General features: G+C 37.1%; 1 protein-coding gene across 1 annotated transcript; it reads right to left on the minus strand.

Moving 5' to 3' along the window:
• Positions 1-2,653: 2,653 nt before the first annotated feature.
• On the minus strand, positions 2,654-7,552 carry LOC109189784 (auxin-induced protein IAA6-like). Its single transcript, XM_019340414.1, has 3 exons — positions 7,006-7,552; positions 6,240-6,333; positions 2,654-3,084 (listed from the first exon to the last, which is right to left on the minus strand). Exons 1-3 carry the CDS (start codon positions 7,376-7,378, stop codon positions 2,976-2,978), a joined length of 576 nt encoding a protein of 191 aa, XP_019195959.1. The 5' UTR covers positions 7,379-7,552; the 3' UTR covers positions 2,654-2,975.
• Between the last annotated feature and the right edge of the window lie 9,673 nt (positions 7,553-17,225).

Genomic DNA, 17,225 nt, shown 5'->3' on the forward strand with positions numbered 1-17,225 from the left:
CAAAACTCACGCACATTAATCACAGAACCGCTCACATTAATTTTGACCTATATTCAAAAATTACAAAATTACCACCGCATTTTTTAAAAAAATTTTGGTAATCCTGGACGTTGGTTTAAGCGAGATAAATGGCCCAGATTAAACCGCACAATCGCACCTAAGCACTTTAACCGCACCAAAACCTAATTCTATATATATATATATATATATATATATATATATATATATATATATATATATATATATATATATATATATATATATATATATATATATATATTGAAAGGTTCTCGTGCGGTTGAATGTTTCCCGTGCGGTTGTGCGGTTGATTAATGTGCGTGAGATTTGTACTCAATGTGCGTGAGATTTATACTCAATGTGCGTGAGTGTTGTGCTTAATGTGCCTGAGATTTGTATTTAATGTGCGTAAACGGGGGTTATCTCTATTGACTACGTGATGTCAAAAGATAACGTAGCGGCCGCTAACTCGCTAACCCGAGGGTAAGCAAATGGTTGTGGAGAAATTGGAACGAGGAATGGGTCTAATGCCCTTGGACTAAAAGTTCTATAGTGGATACCCAACCTAGCTGACACCTAGGTTCAATGGGACAACTAAATTATGGAACGGAGCGTGTCACTGTGGGGGTCTCGGACTCCCTACCACTCCTCGTTAGAAACAGTGACTCCCGCGTAAGGTTAGCATGTTGATGCTTTAGTGATTCGAATGTCGGTTGACATGTGTGAGTATGCGGGATACTCGGAAAAGAATCACCTATGTGAGAGAGAAGTGAGGGTCGCTTCAAAGGAGAATTGATGGGCGCAATTCTTCACAAACTCTTGCAGAACCAGGACGGTGACCCGCGACCAAAATGGGCACACTAATGAGAACAGAGCATGGTTGGGAGGTTCCTGTGTGAGATATGTCATCGTCTACACAAACGGCAGTCGGTTCAAAGACATCGCGTTCTACCGTACAGCCAGTAGAGTAAATATATCTTCACAAGGGAAGGTTCAAAGGGTATAGTGATCCCTACCTATCCTATGCAGGGATCGACCGTTAAACACAGTTGTTTCCGATTTCAAAATACCCTGAAAATCATTTTTCATTAATGTGGGGGATTGTTGGAAAAATAGCATTAAAATGATATTTTGAGCGATTATTTTGTGGTACAAATATATGTGGGATCCACTTCCGATTTGGGTCGGGTCAAGGTGGATTCGGGTTCTTCGTAGTGAGACGAAGAATTTGATATAATGTACGCTCAAAATGGGTAATAGGTGAATGAGAAATTGATTCTCAAAGTGAACCTATTTGAGAGAAGTCAAAATTTAAGATTAATGCTAATCAAGAATTAGCATTAGATTCGTGCTACTTATGTTTCGTTGTAGCACTTTCGTGTTGTGCCAATCAGGCATGCTAGTATTTAAATTATTAAAACACTATGCATGTGCTGGCAGCACATCACGTGCAACTTAAATTTGATAAGCTTTGAAAGCTTAATTATGGAAATTGGGGTGATGCATTATGCATGTGGACGAAAGTTATGCAATTAAAACATTGAAAGCTTAATTAGTGAATTAAGCTTTTGAGCTCCTTTCGTGTGAGCTACTTTCGTGCTGCACGAGTCAATGCTATGTGCATTGATTCGTGCCACACCGTTTCGGTACTTTGCGGACCATTCGGGTGTGGTTTTCGGTCCCAATTCGTTAACCTTTCGGATTTGTACGGACTTCTCGGTCACTCAGATATTTGAAACGGGTCGTTATGGTCGGTACGAATTAATCGGATATTAAGTTCGTGACCGTTGATATTATTTCGATAATAAGTACGACCGTTTCAAACGTTATAATTCAATTTTTAAATTGAATTTATGTTGGTTAATGTGTCATGATGATGCTATTTAGTACCAATCTCCTATATAAAGATGTGGTGGGAGCAACCTTTTTGAAAACAATGTTAGAAAGGAAGTGAACGTGAGGGAAGAACAAGAGAGACACAACACACAAAGATAAGCACATTTTCTTCTCAAAACTCTACTCCTACTTCTTTCTAGCTACTGTGTTTTGCCCGTGCTCTAGTTCGCCGGGTTCGTTCGTTTGGGTGCTCAAACGTCGAACCGTTGTACGTTTTATCCTGGGAAACCTAGGCCACAACGCTCCTAGCACTTTTGGGAGGTGGCAAATAAGGTTTTAAGGAAAGACAGGCACTTTGCCTAACTCGTACATTTCTTTCTTTCTTCTTCTTTCTTGTTTTGGATTATGCTCTAAGCAAAAATCCGTTCTTTCTTGTTGTTTTGGAATTATAATCTAAGGATTATATTTTTTTTTTGGTTGATATATATTGGTATATCTTTTTCGTAGATATACATGTATATATAATCGTTAGGTCCGTTTTATATATATTTGTGTGTATATATATATTTCGGATATATATCCAATAATATTTTATATATATTTCGTGTGTATATATATATATAAATATTATTTTACGGATATTAAATCGATTGTGGTTCATTATCTCCAACATATATATATATATATATATATATATATATATATATATATATATATATATATATATATATATATATATATATATATATATATATATATATATAAAAGATGACAAGTAGAATGCAAGCATCTACATAAATACTCAAATGTGTGTGTATTAAGAGTACATAGAAATGGATAACACATAGACAGCAAACGTCATAACACACATATATTCAACCTAGAAATTGATTTGAATATATTATATATATAATATAATTCCTTAGCTTATATCTAGTGTTACATGCATGTCACTAAAACATTGCTGTAATGCTGTTACACAACACTTCAAACTCGAAAATTAAATAATGAGAAACATGAAAATTAAGGTATATAATAACAATAATTATAATTAATTATTATTATTATTATTATTATAAAGACATATATATTATATAGTTTTACATCATCATCGATCATCATCATCCTTCTTTTGACATCTCCTTGAGGAAGTTCTTTGCATGAAGACCAATTCCTTTTGCCTCTGATCTCTTCATGATCCTTAATCTCTTGCACGACTCTACAAACATACTACAAAAAGTTGTTTCTATTTAGAATGACTTGTATAGATACATGATAAGAAATCCGCAACTATTATTTGAGAGTGCGTATATATTGTATAAATAAATGAACCCAATTAATTTTTTTTTTTTTTTTTTTTTTTTTTGTGATGAAGAAAACACACAACTACTACTCGATGGTGTGGACATGGTAAACCCTGCTTTATAATCCTAGCTGGCAAAGGACCACAAGAAGGTAAACTAGCCTAGATTGTCCAAAGCTGATCGGCTCAAACCAAAAAAATTAAAGCCTATAGGCTACTCCCACTAAGGGCTCGTTTGGTTTGCGGAAAATATTTTAAGGGAAGTGGAATTGAAATTCCATGGAAAAACAATTACTAAGAAGATGAATTTCATTGTTTGGTTGGTGGAAAAAGAATTACTGGGAATACTAATTCTATTGTTTAGTTAGATTTAGAATTATAAGGAATAACGAGTATAAAGACTTATATGCCCCTACAAATTAATAAGATTAATCTTTATCTTTATCTTCTTTATCTTTATATTATATATAATAAAGCGGAATCTAGCAACAAAATTTTTCCTCCAAAGTATGAATGCATTTTGATAGAAACAAGATTAGCAAGTATGAATGCATTAATTGTGTGGGTAGATGTATTTATACATTTTTTTTTTAATATTATGTGTATTTATATTTTATAAATTATACTTTATTATTATAGCTCTATCTCTATCTCTATATATATTAAAGCATAATGAAGTATAGAAAAAAGTTTATTATGTTCAAATTTATTGGCAAAGTTTTATATTTAATATATTTGTGTATATATTCATTTAAACCTCAAGTATAATTAATTTGACTCCACATATATAAAGATAAGAAATTAGATATAAAATAAATATAGTTCTTACATAAATAATCTTTTTCAAATGAATAAGTTTTTGGTGGAGATTTTCGACAAATATTGCCAGTTATTTTATTTACAAGTTTTATTTAAATAAGTTAGTTATATAATTAAAGTAATTATTTCAAATTCAAATTCAAATAATAATACAAATAACAATAAACTTTAAAATCAACATAATAGCATAATTAAACTTTTACAAATATTAAATATTACATTGTATAGTTATACTTATATTTTTAATAAAACTAATTCTAAGCTCAAGAACTCAAGTACATTTTTCTGTTTCCACAACCATTACTTTCTTTCCCAATTCAGAGGATGTCAAAATTTTAATTGATAAATTTGTTAAATTAATAATAGTTCGTACATCGCACGGGACAATTACTAGTACAATTAAAAAAGAAAATAAGGGTAAAATAGGTAATTCATATCACTTTTTCTTCCCATCTTCCATGAAAAACAAAATCCTTGGTCCAACCAAGGATTTTGTTTTCCTCAAATTTGAGGAATTCATTTTCCAATGGAAAATGAATCCATGAACCAAACACTAGAAGACAACATTTTCCTCCACTTTAAGGAAAATATTTTCCTTTGAAAAACATTTTCCATGAACCAAACATACCCTTAAGAGTTTAACTTGAAACCTTATCATTACCAAGTTGGTCAATAATTTGATCAACTCGACTGGGATTATTCTGTATAAATTGTTTTCAATATTGAGTATATGTAGACATGGAGAAGAGGTTAAAATAAGTGATGATTGTAATTGAGACATATATATATATATATATATATATATATATATATATATATATATATATCCAGCAGACATGAACTTGAAGTTTCTATCACTTCATTATTACGTTACACGGAATCTTATATTTTGGTGAAAAATGTGGCCCTATAAAAGTTTAGTTTCCGATGCAAATGATGTCCTGCTTGACCTCACTGCCGACCACGACAATTTTGTCGAAATTACACGCTTGTCGGCACTATACTTTCATTTCAAATTAATATAAACTTAATTATTAACTCCTTTAAACATCTTCAGTTTTAGTCTCAGGGTGTCCTATATATATTCATTCAATATGTATAATCATGATAATGTTGTCCTATATGCTCATTATTGATTGCTGGACAATTAGATTTTATTGTCTAACCGATATCACAATTTTAATACACACTACAATTTAATTTGATAGTGTATAGAAGAAAATAATAATACTACATCTACTTTCACTCATTAATCTTATCAAAATTCTTTACCATGTAACGTGGTAATACAAGTAAATTTCTTTTAAACACAATGCGGAGCCATGCAATTAAAAGTAATCAATGAATAAATTAAAAAAAGTTTTATTGTCACGTCGCACGTTAAATGGTAAAAAAAAAAATTAAAAAATTATCGATATAAGTTTATTTATTTTTTACCCTCTATTATTGTGTCATTTTCTAATTAGTCCAAAAAATATAGTAAACTATAAATTTTATTCTTTACTTATTGTTTTTATTTAAAGAAAATACTCCTTATATATAATATATCTAAAGGTGTGACATAGTTTTAGCGTTATTTTTTTAAACTTGCAACCAGTATCTCATGATTATATTGTAATAGCTCACAAATCATATAAGAGAGATAAATCATAACAGAAATACCATATGATGGACTCGACCAAAAAAATATAAAAAATTAAACTTTCAAATATTAAAATCATGTTACACCCACCCAATCACCTTTTTCAGAGCAACATAGTTTCAGTGCTGTTAAGAAACAATTGGAGAGATAATAGCTATGGCACCAATTAGTTATTGACACATCACACACGCATCAAGTAAAATCATATTTCTCTTTTAAGTGCAATAATATTTGAGTCAATATCTACAAATGAATAACACGTGAGGATTTTATTGAATTTTATGTTTTTTTTTTGTTTGTTTTTTTTTTTTTTTTTTTTTTTTTGTTGAAGACCTTTTAATAAATAATAATGATCATGTTTATATTTTCCATTTTTTTATATTTAAAATTCTATCGTTTTCCAAGATTTAATGTGACAACTCCATGTACTTACCATGTCTCAATTATTAGCACACTAATGTTTAATGAAGAAAGTGAAGTGTGTCTAAATTATTCTCAGATCAGACAAACCTAAAATCAGTTCGTGTAATTATTATACCCAATTTTTTTTTAATGGATATGCTCTAAATAAATAGAAATAAAAATAATAATAAATAATTCAAAAGAAATATATATTATTACCCCCAGGGAACATCTCCAACCAGCATCCAGTCTCCATCCTTGTCCTCGTATATGGGAGCGTACTCCGAACTGTCTGCATCCTTCAACGCCTCACCTGTCCCCATTTTAATTTCAAACAATTTTAATTTTACCCGTCAAATTTACTATTTAAATATATTTTTTTAATAATACACTTTTTATGCAATTTTAAAATATATAAATTTAATAAAATAACATTTTTAATTCATCAATTATATTTGTAGTGTCTAAATTATATAAAATGAAAAATTTATATTCTCTTAATTTTCAAACAAGCAGCGTTTTTTGCACCACATGACAAAAAGTGTTAACTATCTAACTGAGAAAAGGTATGTGCATGTAAACAACTTTCTGAACGATCGGTGGGACTAAATTAAAAAGCTAGCTACTTTGAGCATGTTTGGTAAAATAGTTAATTTATCACTCAATTATGACTTGTTTGACTACTATTAGCTATTTAACTTGATTAAACAACTAATATGAATGTTTGATTAATTAGCTAATACTAAAATTAACATTTTATAGGTAGATAAACCCACTAACCCAATTAGCAACTATTAACTAACAACTATTTACCAAACACCCCATAAATTTACATACACCTCAAAGCATTTAGAAATTAAATTGATATACACTTAGATATAACTTAGGGTCTAAAAATGTTATATTTTTAAAAATAAATTAAATAAGACGGATGTATGTATGAACAGATACTACATCCTAATACTAAAAAAAAAAAAGGACTTACCAATTCCGCGGCAGTCAAAGAGGTTGTCAAGAGCGATGAGGAGATGAGAATAGGTTTTGTGAGTGGTGAGGTCAATCTTGCGTAGGAATGGCGCCCCATCCATGCTCACCTTCACGTACATTTTCTTTCCCTCGTCGCTATTATTCTTCCTCCGGTAAGAACACACCGGCGGCCACCCCACCACCTGCTGCTTCTTCTTATTGTTATTATTATTGCTACTGCTCCGGTCATGATCGTCGCCGCCGTCAATCATCTCGGAGAAAACCCTTTTCTTCTCACCCGTCGTACCCTTGTCGGCTCCGCCGTGTCCGCTCCCCGGCAGACCCAACCTCAGCTCAGTAATCTCCAGTCCTAACCCACTCTTCGCCGCCATATCAATCAACCAAAGCTAGCAAATATTTTTTTAGTTTTCTGGGAATTTGATCGAACGAGCTGAGGTCTTAAAGCTAAGACAGAATTGAATTGAAGAAGGTATGTAGAGAGGTTTTATAAGACAGAATTGATGGTGGGAACAATGCCAGATCAAGGAAGTTCAGTGGTCGGTCACATGAAATACAATGGTGGGGGGTGGGGTGGGGGTGGGGGTCCTTATTATCTATCTACCTAAATTACTTACTGGCCATTGCCGGAATGCTACAATAATATAATTGTAGTCGGGGCCGAGGCGGGGCAGACCAGATCGTACGGCTCTGGATTTTCCTCATTTTTTCCACAGATTTTCTGTTTACCGTGTGATGTGCTGCCCAGGAACATCCCATGTGATCTGCTTCATTCGTTGAGGGATAGGATTCTTCATCACAAATTTTTATTTCTGCATAATCTCTACTTCAATTAATTATATTAACAAATTAGAACTCATTATTTTAATTGACAAATCAATTTATTATTTAATATAACACAATAAAATGTATATGTATTTTGAATGCAGTATACTTCTCAAACAAATACCTGGAGTATCGGTTATTGATTCACAGGGAAGTGAGGCATATCGAGCACTAGCTACTAATGTATTCTTGTGAAGCTAATCCTAATGATTATCATGGATGGTTGATTAAAGTAATTAAAGGAAAACAAAATATGCTGGTTTGTGAAAACAATAAGGAGAGATTGAGATTCTTGGGATTCAAGTATTTAATTTCCTAGTTCCAATCTTATTAACAATATTAAAAGTGGGTTTAAACAAGTCTGAGAATGCAAATGTGGTATAGAGCTACTCCCGTAATCTCTAACCCTAGTGAATATTCACTCTCGTGATATAAACACCCAACAATATAAGAACAAACATTCATAATAAATCTCTAATTGCTACCATCTCCCGATGTGCAATAACTAAGAATCAAACTCCATAACATATTTGTCTTCTCCCAAGGTGCAACAGTTAAGTGCAATTGTGAGTGCCATAAATTATGCCCAACTCCCGTTGTGACACAAAGAAAGCTATGAAACAAGTAATTACATCCGTCAAGTACTAGCATCAAACAATATAATCACAATTGCAACACAAGTTATAACCCAAATAATAATATATTAAGAATTATAGAACTAGGCACATAGGTTCATACATACTTTTACCAAAGAATCTCTAAAGTGAATTAGCTACACATGGCTAATATGCAATACATAGCAATTATTAAGAGTTTACACGTAATATAAAAGAGTACAAGAATTAAACTAAATGATTCTCCCAAATCTCCCTAGCTTGCTTTTTGCTTCCCTAGACAACTTGTGGCTCTTGATTCTCTTCTTTCTTGTCTCCAAAACTGAGCATAATTTCTTCTAGGGTTGAACCAAGGCGGGATTTTATAGCGGGAACCAAACCGGGGGCAAAATAGGAAGTTTTCCGCCCAAATTTCGAAGCTGCCAAAATCGGACCCGACGCATCAAGTCTGTGGCGTAGTATTTCACAGTTCGGCACTGCAACTTCTCGATGCGTCGAGCCTTCGGCTGGACTCCCGAATCGCTCATGGAACTTCTTGACGCATCGAGTTTGCTGAGCTCCGATCGGACTGGCTTCTGGAATATTTGGACGCGTCGAATCTCGCGTTTCAGCACCAAACTCGTCTTAAAACTTTCCTTGCTTTTGCACTTGACCTACAATGGTTCCAAAACACTAACAAACAAAGTAAAACATTCAAAACAAGTGTAAACCATATCTAAATTAGAAACAAGGGAATATGCAATTAAAGTGACATTTTCATGAACTCAATACCAACAAATATGCTCCAACTAATATTACAAACATGTACAATTAGGCTCACATCATATTTGATGGTTTTGCTGGAACCGGGTCCACCATAAACCGGGTATAAATGTATAAAACAAGGGTAAGAAAATAATAATATTATTAGTTAGGACGTTAGACCCAAAATAATACGTACAACGGTCCGAGACACGAAATGGCAACCCAAATACAAAGGTCAAGGCCCAAAGGATGGGCTATGAATGACTAAGTTATTAATAGGAATCAAACCCAGACAAAAGGGTTGAGAGTACAAGAAAGGACCACCCTAATAGGAAGCCAGACACCCTATTTATAGTGAGCCACCTTCATCCTGTACCGTCCACGTGTATGTCTCACGATCCCACTTCACCTCAAACCAACACGTATCCCACGTCCCAATACACGTCACACCACCCATACCACCACCCACCCACCCCCACGCCACGCCACGCCAACCGGATAGCGGGTGCAGGGATGCGCACCAGGTGCACTGGGCACGCCGTGGCCAGCTAGGACCAACGCCCCATCTGGAAGGCCACGAGGCCGGCTGCCACCCCAGCCCCGTTCTAACGCCACACCCCGCGAAGGGAGGGGGGGGGGGCAGCGGCACGCTAGCCACGCCATCGCCGGCCAGGGCTAGCGCCCCGGCAGGCGACCCACCTCGTCCGCTAGCTGATGAATGTCTAAAACTAATGCTTTTTCCTTGTGCATTTTAGTGTTTTTGCTTGTTACTCATTATATTATAGATTCATTTTGGTCACTTATGAATTTATTGCGTGTGTTAGGTGATTTGACAAAGAAATGATGTTTTGAAGCATTCTATGAAGTATTTGATCAAGTTTTTGGTGTCACCTTAACACGAAGATGCATTTGGTTAACAAAAGTGATGTTGTTTAGAGTTTAACACGTTTTTGGGATGGATCATAGCGTGACCTGAGGCTGAGGAGAGCATCAAAGTGATCACCGACACAATCGAAGGCGTACCCGGCTAGCCGCGACGTGCCCGCACCCGTAGTTACCAGGCAAAATTCATTGCCTGGTAGCCACAGGTGTGGCCACGGCCGTGGCCACATCCGTGGCCACTGGGCAGATGTTTCTGCCTGGTGGCCACGGCCGTGGCCAGCTCCCTGTTTTTTTTCTAGCAGCGCAATTTGACTCTTTTTAAAGGGAACTTTTCCTCTCTTGAAGACATTTTTCATTTCTCTTTCACTCTATAGCTAGGGTTAACTTTAGAATAGCTTAGATAGGTGTAGATTGGTTGTTTCTTTTCATTTTCCAAGCTCAAGAACATTGCAAATCTTGGATTTCAAGACTTCAATAGAGAAGTGTTCTTTTTATCTCTTCTCTTTACTTTTCATTTATGCTTTCAATTACTCTTTCAACATTGTGTATCTTTTGTTATATTATGAGTAGCTAAGTGTTTTGGGACTAGGATTTGGTTTGATTTCTTGCTATTGATGCCCATTTGAGTTGTATTGCATAAAGGGGATTATTTGGGTGATCTAGGGTTGTTGTGTGAAATGGGTTTGTTGAGAAATTTGTGTATGATTGTTGGATCCCAATTATATGCTTGATTTGGAGTGTGTTTGTTGCTACGAGAGTAGAGCTTGTACACTAGCCACACATTCACGCACTTAATGCCTAATACGAGAGTATTTCGGGTATTAAGGAGATTTATTGCCTTGTGTTCTTGCTTGGGCAACCTTGGGTTGAATTGCCACGAGAGTGGAGTTTAAGGTGAGGTTGCAAGTCCAAATAGCTACAAGAGTGGTATTTGGACACTTTTGTGCATCTCACTTACCCTAAGCCTCGATTTAATTCCCTAATCCTTAGTACAATAGTGGCATCTTAGCTTGAATCAACCAAGTCCCGGTCCTTTGTTTTACTTGTCTTATTTGTTATTAGCTTAATCATATCAAACCATCTCCTTATCGATAGGTCTAGCTTCTAAAAGGGTAGTTTTAGCTTGTGCTTAACTCTACTTTACATCAATTCCTAACATTACAAGAGCCATCTCCAGTGGAACGATATCTAAACTCTATTCTGTAATTTGATACTTGATGGATGTGTGAAAAAAGTAACTCATCAAATTTGGCGCCGTTGCCGGGGATGGCTTGGTTTTGATTGTTTTGTGGTCGTTAACATTAGTGAATGACTATTCTAGGAGACTAGACCATTTTTTTTTCTTTGTTTTTATTTTACTCTTCTTACCTTTTGCTCTAGTTTTCTTTGCTTGAAGGGTCATCTTTGAACTTATATGCACACAAGATCCAAAGGAGTTGGAGGTTTGCAACCACTTGACTTGGAAATTGAGAGAGGTGTCAAGCAAAGGCGAAGAAAGCACCGTTCCATTCTTCAACAACAAAGAGTAGCCATGGAGAGCACAAGCCAAGGAGTCACCCGTGATACTTCGGAACAAGAAGGGGAACACCATGTTCCAAATCCTCAAAATGATCCTAGGAGGGTTCCGGTTCAAAATGACTATCAACAAGTTCCTATTGAAGAACAGGCTCATATCCCTCCTCAAGTGCCTAGTCCTCGACATCAAGGGATGCCTCAACAAGGTTTTCAACCTCATGAAATTCCACCTCTTGGAGATGCACCACAAGGGAATCATCCTCATGCTCCACCGCCATACCATTATCCATATCCACCTCCCCCTCCTTATCACTATGGATACTATTATCCACCGGGACCAACACCACAACCTCAAGTGCCCCGAGCTCCAATGCCACAACCTAGAGGTCCCCAACAAAGGATGAGATTGCTTGATTATGTTGCGGGGGATATTGATGAGGAGGATAGTATCTACTACCCGGGAGTGGAAGCGAACAACTTTGAAATAAAGCCGGCAATGATTTCCTTGATTTCTAATAATCAATTTGGAGGCTCAAAGAGTGAAGATCCTACAAGTCACATGAGGCAATTTCTAAGGGTTTGCAAGACCTTGAAGATTAATGGAGTTTCAGTTGATGTCATCCGATTGAGGTTGTTCCCATTCTCACTTAGAGATGATGCACAAGTGTGGCTTGATTCCCATCCTGCCGATCATTTCCAAACTTGGGATCAACTTCATCATGAGTTTATGAGAGAGTTTTATCCACCATCAAAAGCTTCAAGGTTGAAGAAACAAATCCAACAGTTTAGACAAATGCCTTCTGAGTCTTTGTATGAAGCATGGAAGAGATACAAAGATCTACAAAGACAATGCCCTCATCATAATATGTCTACTGGGGATTTGATTGTTTCTTTCTATGAGGATCTTTCTGATAACTCCAAAGTCATTGTCAATTCTTCTTCAAATGGTGCTTTCATGGAGCTAGAGCCCGATGATGCCAAAAATTTGCTTGACAAGATTTGCTCTAATAGTGCTTATTGGTATAGTGAGAGGTCTAATCAAAAGCTTGGAGCCGGGATTTATGAGATTGATCAAAGTTCTGCTTTGGCTGCCAAGTTAGATTCTGTGGTGCACATGGTTCAGAAGATTGCTCAGAATCAAACTCAACCACATGTAGTCACCAACCCTCCGGTTCCTACTCATGTGCCAGTTTCTACCTCCACACCATCACCAGTATCACCTTATCCCACTTATGCTTCTACTATATGTTGTGAAATATGTGGGGGTGGTCATGCTTCAGTTGATTGCTATATTCTTGAGACCGGTTCACAGAGCTCACAGGGTTCACATGGTACTATGATGGAGCATGTTGATCATGTTGGCTATGAGAGATCTTCAGGTCCCTATCAAAGGAATTTCCAACATCAAGGCAATACTCATCCTGGTTTTTCTTGGAGCAACCCATCAGGGCTACTAATCCTACGGGCGTTGCTAGAGGGTCACCTCCCGGGTTTCAAGGTCAACAAGGTTACAAAGGGAATTATCAAGGGACTCAGCAACAGTGGAGACCGAATCAAGGATATCATGGTCAAGCAAGTTATCAAGGCCATCAAGGAGGGCCTAGTCAATTTGGGTATCATGGAAATCAATCTCATCCACCAAGACCAACAACTGAGGCACCTAAGGGGCGAAGTTTGGAGGATTTGTTTCAAGCTATTCAAAATTTGAATGCCAAAGTTGATCAAGTGGCTGCTCATAACAAAATTCTTGAAAACCAAATTGCAACCCAAGCTTCACCATCGAGCAACAAGGCTATTGGCAAGTTACCGGCATATTCTGAAAATCCCAAGGATCAAGTGAATGCCATTACAACTAGGAGTGGAAAACAACTTCAAGATCCACCCTTAGTACTTGAGAAGAAACTAGAAGAAGTGGTGGAGGAAAGAGAGCCCGGGGAAAAAGTGCTAGAGGATGCTAAAGATTTAGAAGGTGAAACACTTCAACGGGGAAATGGAAACAAGAATAAGGAGCTTGAGAAGTACACTCCTCCTCTACCTTTTCCTCAACGCTTGAGAAGAGCCAATCTTGATGAAAGGAAAATCAAATTCTTTAATTTGATTAAGCAACTTGACATCTCCATCCCCCTTCTTGATGCCGTGACTCAAATCCCTTCATATGCTAAATTCTTGAAGGAGATTCTATCCAATAAAAGGAAGTTTGAAGGGCAAGCCACCATAGCCATGAGTGAGGAATCAAGTGCCATAATTCAAAGCAATATACCTCCAAAGTTAAAAGATCCGGGAAGTTTCTCAATTCCTTGTGTGATTGGAGGTGCGGTGGTGAGTAGGGCATTGTGTGACTTGGGGGCTAGTGTTAGCCTCATTCCTTATTCACTATGCAAGAGGTTAAAGTTGGGCGATCCCAAGAGCACTTCCATGACTATACAATTGGCAGATCGTTCAGTCAAGCACCCCGTTGGAATCCTAGAAGATATACCGGTAAAAATTGACAAGTATTTCATTCCGGGAGACTTCGTGGTCTTGGAGATGGAGGAGGATGATAGGATTCCAATCATTCTAGGGAGACCTTTCTTAGCTACGGCGGGTGCAGTGATTGATGTGAAGAGGGGAACTTTGGTTATTGAGGTTGGGGATGACAAAGTGGAATTCAATATCTTCAAGATGGCTAAAAATCCTTCTTGTGCCGATGAATGTTTTAGAATGGATATTATTGAAGATTGTGTACAAGAGTTTTCAAACAACCATGTCAAAGATCCTCTTGAAAAATTCATTGGTGATGCCATAGAGGAAAGTCATGAGATGGAGAAGATCAATGAAAGTGTGAAATTCTTGGATGATGATACTACTTTGACACCACATGAAAACTCGATCATTGAAGAACTTGCTATTGAAGTAGAAAAAAATTTGCTTAAGGAGAAGGATGCTCCAAAGGTTGAGCTCAAGGCATTACCATCAAATTTAAAGTATGCCTTCCTTGGTGAAAATTCTACTTACCCCGTAATTGTCAATGCAAGTTTGAATGATGAGAAACTTGACAAATTGTTGCTTGTTTTGAGAAAGCATAAAAGAGTGATCGGGTATACTATTGATGATATCATTGGGATTAATGCCTCTTATTGTATGCATCGGATTTATCTTGAAGAGGGGCACAAACCTTCGGTTGAGCATCAAAGAAGGTTGAATCCTAATATGAAGGATGTGGTGAAAAAGGAGATCATTAAGTTGCTTGATTCGGGAATCATCTATCCCATCTCCGACAGTAAATGGGTGAGCCCGGTTCATGTGGTGCCTAAAAAAAGGGGTTTCACCGTTGTGCCAAATGAGAACAATGAGCTCATTCCTACATGTTTAGTCACGGGGTGGCGCATGTGTGTGGATTATAGGAAACTCAACAAAGCCACAAGAAAAGATCATTTCCCCTTGCCTTTCATTGATCAATTGTTGGAGAGAATGGCTAAGCATAACTACTTTTGCTTCTTGGATGGTTTCTCGGGATACTTTCAAATCATGATTCACCCGGAAGATCAAGAAAAGACTACCTTCACATGCCCTTATGGTACATTTGCTTTTAGAAGGATGTCTTTTGGGTTATGCAATGCACCGGGCACTTTTCAACGGTGCATGATGGCTATATTTTCGGATCTTGTTGAAGAAATCATGGAAGTCTTCATGGATGATTTCTCGGTTTATGGCACTACATTTGATGGTTGTTTGGCTAATTTGAATAAAGTATTGGAGAGATGCCAAGAGGCCAATCTTATTCTTAATTGGGAGAAATGTCACTTCATGGTGACCGAGGGAATTGTCTTGGGACACAAAATCTCCGACAAGGGTATAGAGGTTGATCCGGCCAAAATTGAGGTTATTGAGAAATTGCCACCACCCACCACTGTAAAGGGTATTAGAAGTTTTTTGGGGCATACCGGTTTCTACCGCCGATTTATACAAGACTTTGCAAAAATTGCTAAGCCCCTCACTCACCTTCTTGCTAAAGATGTTGAATTTTATTTCGATGATGCTTGTCTTGATTCTTTTTGTAGGATAAAAAAGGCTCTATGTGAAGCACCGGTTATTCAACCACCTGATTGGAGCTTACCCTTTGAACTAATGTGTGATGCAAGTGACTATGTTGTGGGGGCAATGCTCGGGCAAAAGCAAGGCAAGGTGTTACATGCCATTTATTATGCAAGCCACACATTAGATGATGTTCAACTAAATTATGCAACCACCGAGAAGGAGCTCTTGCGGTTGTCTTTGCCATTGAGAAATTTCGTTCCTACTTGGTTGGAAGCAAGGTCATTGTTCATACGGACCATGCCGCATTGAAGTTCTTATTTGCTAAGAAGGAGGCCAAACCTAGGTTGATCCGGTGGATTTTGCTTTTACAAGAGTTTGATATTGAGATCCGGGATAAGAAAGGTTCCCAAAATGTCATTGCGGATCACTTGTCAAGACTTGAGTCGGGACAAGACAAGAAACATCATGTTAAGGAATTGCCGATCAATGATTCATTCATCGGGGAGTATTTATATGCCGCTCAGAAATTTTCTCCATGGTATGCCGACAAGGTGAACTACTTGGTTAGTGGCTATGTTCCCCCGGAGTTCTCATATGATCAAAAGAAAAGGTTCATTCACAATGCAAATACATATTTTTGGGATAAGCCTTTGTTGTTTAAAAGATGTGCTGATGGTGTTGTGAGAAGATGTATACCGGAATATGAGTTTGAAAGTGTTCTTTATCATTGTCATTCCTCACCGAATGGAGGCCATTTTGGAGCTAATAGGACCGCGGGGAAGGTGCTTCAAGCAGGATTTTATTGGCCTACTCTCTTCAAGGATGCTCAAATGTTTGTGAAGAAGTGTGATAGGTGCCAACGCACGGGTTCTATGGGGCAGAGACATGAAATGCCACAATCCGGTATTCTTGAGGTTGAACTATTTGACGTTTGGGGTTTGGACTTCATGGGACCTTTCCCAAGCTCATATAGCAATACCTATATTCTCTTGGCGGTGGACTATGTGTCAAAATGGATTGAAGCAATATCTAGCCCCACCAATGATGCTAAAGTGGTGATCAAGTTTGTCAAGAAATTTATTTTTTCAAGGTTTGGAGTTCCGAGGGCATTTATCACTGACAATGGTACTCACTTTTGTAACAAACCACTTGAAAAGGTCTTGCTCAAATATGGGATTCACCATAAGGTGTCCACACCATACCATGCTCAAACTTGTGGTCAAGTGGAACTCTCAAATAGGGAAATAAAGTCAATCTTGGAGAAAATGGTGAACCCGTCAAGGAAAGATTGAGCAGTGAAGTTAGATGATGCATTGTGGGCCTACCGAACGGCATACAAGACTCCAATTGGTACATCTCCGTTCAAGCTTGTTTATGGGAAATCATGTTATTTGCCCGTAGAGATTGAACATAAAGCTTATTGGGCCATTCAAAGTCTCAATTTTGACCAAAAGCTTGTGGGTGAGAAGCGCCTCCTTCAATTGAATGAACTTGAAGAGTTCCGGTTAGATGCATATGAGAATGCCAAGATTTACAAAGAAAGAACAAAAAAATGGCATGATCGGAGAATTCTAAGAAGGGAGTTTGCACCGGGAGATGATGTCCTTCTTTTCAATTCACGCCT

Source organism: Ipomoea nil, unplaced genomic scaffold, assembly GCF_001879475.1.
Source record: "Ipomoea nil cultivar Tokyo-kokei standard unplaced genomic scaffold, Asagao_1.1 scaffold0202, whole genome shotgun sequence".
Taxonomy (NCBI): domain Eukaryota; kingdom Viridiplantae; phylum Streptophyta; class Magnoliopsida; order Solanales; family Convolvulaceae; genus Ipomoea; species Ipomoea nil.